Source organism: Tripterygium wilfordii, chromosome 10, assembly GCF_013401445.1.
Source record: "Tripterygium wilfordii isolate XIE 37 chromosome 10, ASM1340144v1, whole genome shotgun sequence".
Taxonomy (NCBI): Eukaryota; Viridiplantae; Streptophyta; class Magnoliopsida; order Celastrales; family Celastraceae; genus Tripterygium; species Tripterygium wilfordii.
Genome location: NC_052241.1, coordinates 4,050,489 through 4,056,087, shown reverse-complemented (window position 1 = coordinate 4,056,087; position 5,599 = coordinate 4,050,489). Strand labels below are relative to the sequence as shown.

The following is a 5,599-nucleotide window of genomic DNA, read 5'->3' as shown; positions in this document are numbered from 1 at the left end:
AGATAATAAAAGAAATTTACAATTTTACTGAAAATACTTAATCATAGAAATACCAAGATATAAAGTGAGCATCAAGAAAAATATATGCATAATTTCATTTGCTATGAAATATTGATCTAAAAAGATATTGTTGAATAGGAATTGGGTAAGGAGGATATAGTTTTCTTGAATACCTAAAGTTAACTTTCAAAAAAAATAAACATATACCCAGATAGCATAATATATACGATGGATGACTCTCAAGAACTGAATGTTACTATTGAAGTTATTATGTCTTGAGAGTGGAGACACATAATCAATGGAATCAAACAATTCAATAATTGGGTTGGTGAGATTCTCATCATTAACTCAATCTAAAGTATATGATCTTCAACGATGAATTCTCAAAATCATTCAAGGAAAGATAGTTTTCAAGCTTTAAAGTCCCTGTGAACTATATCAGAGCTTTAAAGATATAAGACATCACAAATGTTAAAATGAAAAATAATATGATGAAATTATTCCAATTGAGAACAGATAGTATCGAGTCAAATATAGAACTCAGGATCAAGTAGAAACTTCACAAAGAGCTAAAACATTTAGGGGAAAAGTAATTGTTAAATACAACAAAATAGCGTACCTCTGTCATTTGTTTGGGGAGGATGATCTCTTAATTAACACGTACTCTAAGTGTCTTGAGCTTTCTTTGCGTATCCAGGCAGCAGTGGAAGCTCACGATCCTTATTTTCGAGAAAAAAGAAACGCAGCTGGAAAGCTAGGATTGTCTTCTTTACAGAAGATAACAGCTTCCTTAAGGATGCTTGCTTATGGTGTAACCGCAGATTTTATGGACGAGTATGTTAGGATTGGAGAATCCACAGCTATAACCAGTTTGAAGAAATTTACAAGAGCGATAATTTCCATATTCGGTGCGGAATATTTGAGATCCCCAAATGGCAATGATATTGCTAGATTACTAGCGATTGGGGAAAATCGAGGCTTTCCTGGAATGTTGGGAAGTATTGACTGTATGCATTGGAAATGGAAGAATTGTCCGAGTGCATTGAAAGGTATGTACACTGGTCATATCCACGAACCCACACTCATCTTGGAAGCTGTAGCTTCCTACGACCTTTGGATATGGCATGCATTATTTGGTATGCCTGGTGCTCTCAACGACATCAATGTGTTAGACCGATCCAATGTCTTCTCTGAACTTACACAAGGTCGTGCACCTGCAGTGGACTTTTATGTTAATGGCAATCAATACTCAATGGGGTATTATTTAGCTGATGGAATTTATCCTTCCTGGACAACTTTTGTGAAGACAATACCGGCACCACAAAATAACAAGACAAAACAATTTGGAATTCATCTTGCTTCTCTATCTCTATCTTTGCCATAATCATTTTCTCTTCATGCATCTTCATTTTTTGTTCATGCATCTTTAATTTTCCAGTTTTCAAATCAGAGATAACATCACCAAGATAACCCACATCTTTGTCTTTGTTTTTTCCTTTGCGAAGCTTCTCTTTCTCAGCCTTTTGTCCAATAGGTCTTTCCAAATCAATAGTGGGATGATAGGGAGGCATTTCATCACTTAAGTTTATCGACTCCGGTGTATTTGGAGAATTTGTCAAACTAGAACGTCGCTTGGTACTCCCCCCATCAATGTGTGAAAGCCATTTGGGCTGGTGTCGTAGTATGTTCCAACAATGCTCAAACTGAAAAGTTGTCTTCTGAATGTCACGATACATGACTTTTGCCATCTCAATCTGCTGTAAAGAAAACAAAAGTTAGTTTATCAATTATTATATGACATATAATGAATTAAAATAACTTCAAAACTTAACCTTATCTTGTTCGTTTACACCGGAAGGACGAGATGTCTCAATTTGAGCTAGGAATCCCATGAACTTATTCACACAACTTTGAACATTTGACCATCGATTGATTAAGGAGCGATCAGTGCGGTATGGAAAAGATGAACCTATGGCACTATGGTATGTTGAGGAAACTCTTTCCAGAATGTCGTCCCTTTTTGGTCCGTCCCTTGAATTGCATCCAATGATGTGTTTAGCCATGCTGAGACTAGAGCTAGATCTTCTTAGGTGGAAAAGTTCCCAAGCCGTGGATTTTTTTTTGGCTTCCCACTTTGCTCGACCTGTATGGGTGTTTGTTCTTCAGTGGTGTGTTGGATGGGTGTTTGTTCTTCAATCGTGTGCTCCAATTGTGAACCTCCCAATGACATCTCATCAAGAATAGTATCAAAAAAACAATTGCCACGGCTATTTGAATTCATTCCTGTCAAACAAATCAAACTCAATACCACAAGATATTTCCTATCAATCTAGAGCATTCTAGGCTTCAAGCAAAAGACGATCAAAATCGCATGCTCAACAAATTGTATCATCGTTAAAGATCGTGACAAAAAAAGGACCGAAAATCGAGAATTACATATCAGAAAGACCCGTGATTGCTCAAAGACCCATCTGCATCTATCAAAAACCGCATAAAATTCCAAGGTTTCTCAACCATAAGCAGCAAAATTTCGACCAAAATTAGAAAGAAAATCCAATTGGGTATCCGAAACATTGATGCTCGCTCTGTTTGAGTGAGGAATTGATGATGAAAATTGAAACAGATGATAATCCAATGAGAATTAAAGGGATTTCCTTTTATTGATGAGTTCAAGTAGGATCACGAAAAACCAATATCATGAAAACCAAAATCAAACCACATAAAGGGCAAAAAAAATATCACATAGCATATCATGAAATACCCATATGAAGTCAGACCCATTTCAAAACTCAAAACCCAGGAATACCCACCAACCAAAAGCAAATCAATCCCGACATCACTCCCTTCTTCATGAACAATCACCTAAAATTCCAAAGATTCCACATGACAGGGAACAAATGGAACTCTATGATACAAGCGGGAATAGGGGGGAGAACGATACCTGATCGGCAACAATCGATTTTCACCAGAGTTTTAGTCGGCGACGTTAGAGAAGAAAATCAGCAAAAACTCGTAAAGGAAGCGAACCGTCAAAGATTATGAGAGAGAGAAGAACTGTGTCGCAGGGCATGAAAGATAAAAGTTAAAGGAAAAAAATATTATTTTATTCTTAGATAACTGAACAGTGGTTCCCTACATCTAGGGAACCACTGTTCAAGTTACCTAGTTTAGATAACCACTAGGTAATCTGATGCAGACTTGTTTTTGACTAGTTCTCTATATTTGTTCTCTATTCTAGGAAAAGAATCATGTTTAGGTAATCTGATGTGGATGCCCTAATAATAATAATAATAAACTTAGAAAACCAATATTAGTGGAGAGTGGAGACCCACATGATACCCTGACATGCCATGCTGTCACTGATATCATCATATGATTCATATCTGGCCACGACCTTCTCCTCTTTCCAATGTTTCCAACATTCAAACATCACGTGCTCTATTTTTTTCTCACAGTAACAAAATTCAAATTCGGAGTCAGTCGTGCAGGAATTGCACTGCAAACTGCAATATCTGAATTCTGATTATAAAATGGAGTGCGTAAATGGTAGCCCCGTGAGAAGTCGTGCAGAAACAAACGCACCATTTCTTTCGCAACAAGAAAATAAAATAATAAGCTTTGGAAGAATAAAACTGAATACATTTTGGTTTTGTCTAATAAAACAACTACCATATGTCAGTGTTAAGAAAATTTTTTATCACGAAAAGATAAGCAAGATTTCAGTTTGTCACTCAAAAATCAAATGTTCCAAATCAAGTCACTCAAACATATTTTTTGCTACACTTTGATCACCCAAACAGATTATGGGGATTTCGATCAGTCAACACGTTGACCATCAAAAAAATTGCATTATGCTTATGTGGCCCGCCAAGCGTCAAAATGAAAAATAATAAAGTATATGTTTTATGACACCTCATTTATCTTCTTCTCCATCTAAAAAAGATCTTTAAAAAAACCTAAAAAAATCAGAAGTCTCAAATCAAAACCCTTGTAAAAAAAATCAAAATTCCTAATTCTCATCCTCACAATGAGACCCATCTCAAGAATAATGTCCATCCACTCCACTCTCGTCTGCTTCAACAGCCATAAATCCCGACCTCATTAGCTCCATGCCTCAACAGCAACAAATCTCGTATGCCTCAATAGTGACAAATACCAAACCTCAAGAACAATCACTCACTTAATTAAAGAGGGGAACTCATTTGTTTTGAGACAGATGGTTGCATCATTCTAGTAGGGGAGGCAAAAAATCGATTACAAGTTAGATAACAATACGTGTTTACAAAATATATACATGTTAGGAAGTTAATTCAGATTGGATTTTCAAACATACTTAATTGACCAAATCTATATTTGCTTAAATTGGGACAAGTAAATCAGATAATAACCTTGAGTTAAGGTTTAGACAAGTAAATTGGTAATTGGACAAGATTTTTGTGTTTTGACCCGAACCCAGTTTTGAACGGGAAATTTTTTTTGTGTTTGAACCCAAATTTCTGACATATAATTTATGTTCAAATCGAATAGAGTTTTGTTGCCCCTACATTCAAGTAATCGAAGTTTTGAACGATAATTACTCAAATGGTGACAAATTTATGCTCCATTATCATATGATTGATCATCTCCAATTAGCATTGATTAATTAATCCACAATCATAAATATCACTCTACTCACATCAAAATATCTAATTCCATAATATCTAAGCAAATCCCTTGACAATAATTATGATCATGATCTCCTCTCTGCAGCAATCACAGGCTTTGTGTTTAAAAACACATTATTAGGTTTCAGGGGGTCGGAGACCACATTGATTACCAACCCAACAACCTCCTTTTTATGAACTTGAAAAAACTGCTTTTATTAGTAATTGCTTCACGTTCTGCTCCTACCAACAACACTAATTATAAACACTGGGTAAGCTGTTGCAGGTGAGAAAGAGAAAAGACAAAGCTGTTACTGTACTGTTCTTCATGGTAAAAAAGCCAAGGCTAGCTAAATATGCCCATTCTCCAAAGCAAACTAGACAATGATATTGATGATGGCAAAAGCTTAGTAGCCGTGAGAATTGACTATCCCTTTCTACAATCACACTTGTATTGTATTGAGTGTGGATAGGAAAGAGTGAAAGACTCGGGGGCACTGGGGATCTGCTGCAGAATCAAATTTATCGAGACACATAACGTTTTGAGTTTATATTCAAAGATCTCAAACTGTTAATCATTGTTGGTGTAGTAAATGATTTTTGTTTTGAACAAAAAATATATTATTAAATTTGTTGGAGCATAACTACACATTACAATATTTTTAAAATAAAATTAAAAAAATTTCATCCTCATTGTTATTACAAGGGGAAAACTTACGTCAGGTCTCCGCACTCTGAAAGACCATTGTCTCTCTTTTGTGTAAATGGTGACTTGTAAATTGTCATAGTCCTCAATCCCCAAGAATCAAGATGGCAAGAAAATGATAGAAAATCTAGTGCGAATGACAGAAAATGCCAGAAAGTGGATAGACTTGCAAGAAAGTATTAAATGCTGGCCACATAAGACATACCAGAGAAGCCAAAGCAAAGCATCTCTATATTGCCTTATATAAATG

General features: G+C 35.7%; 1 protein-coding gene across 1 annotated transcript; it reads left to right on the top strand.

Annotated features, from left to right (window-relative positions):
* The first annotated feature begins 375 nt into the window (after positions 1 to 375).
* On the top strand, positions 376 to 1,384 carry LOC120007265. The gene is made up of 2 exons (XM_038857466.1): positions 376 to 428; positions 538 to 1,384. Exons 1-2 carry the CDS (start codon positions 376 to 378, stop codon positions 1,382 to 1,384), a joined length of 900 nt encoding a protein of 299 aa, XP_038713394.1.
* The last annotated feature ends 4,215 nt before the right edge of the window (positions 1,385 to 5,599 follow it).

What these genes read in the sequence shown, in the direction of transcription:
- LOC120007265 (XM_038857466.1), top strand. Translation starts at nt 376, where the DNA reads ATGAATTCTCAAAATCATTCAAGGAAAGATAGTTTTCAAGCTTTAAAG. An exon ending in TTTCAAGCTTTAAAGTCCCT is followed by an intron (nt 429 to 537) that starts GTGAACTATATC and finishes AGTCAAATATAG; the next exon opens with AACTCAGGATCAAGTAGAAA.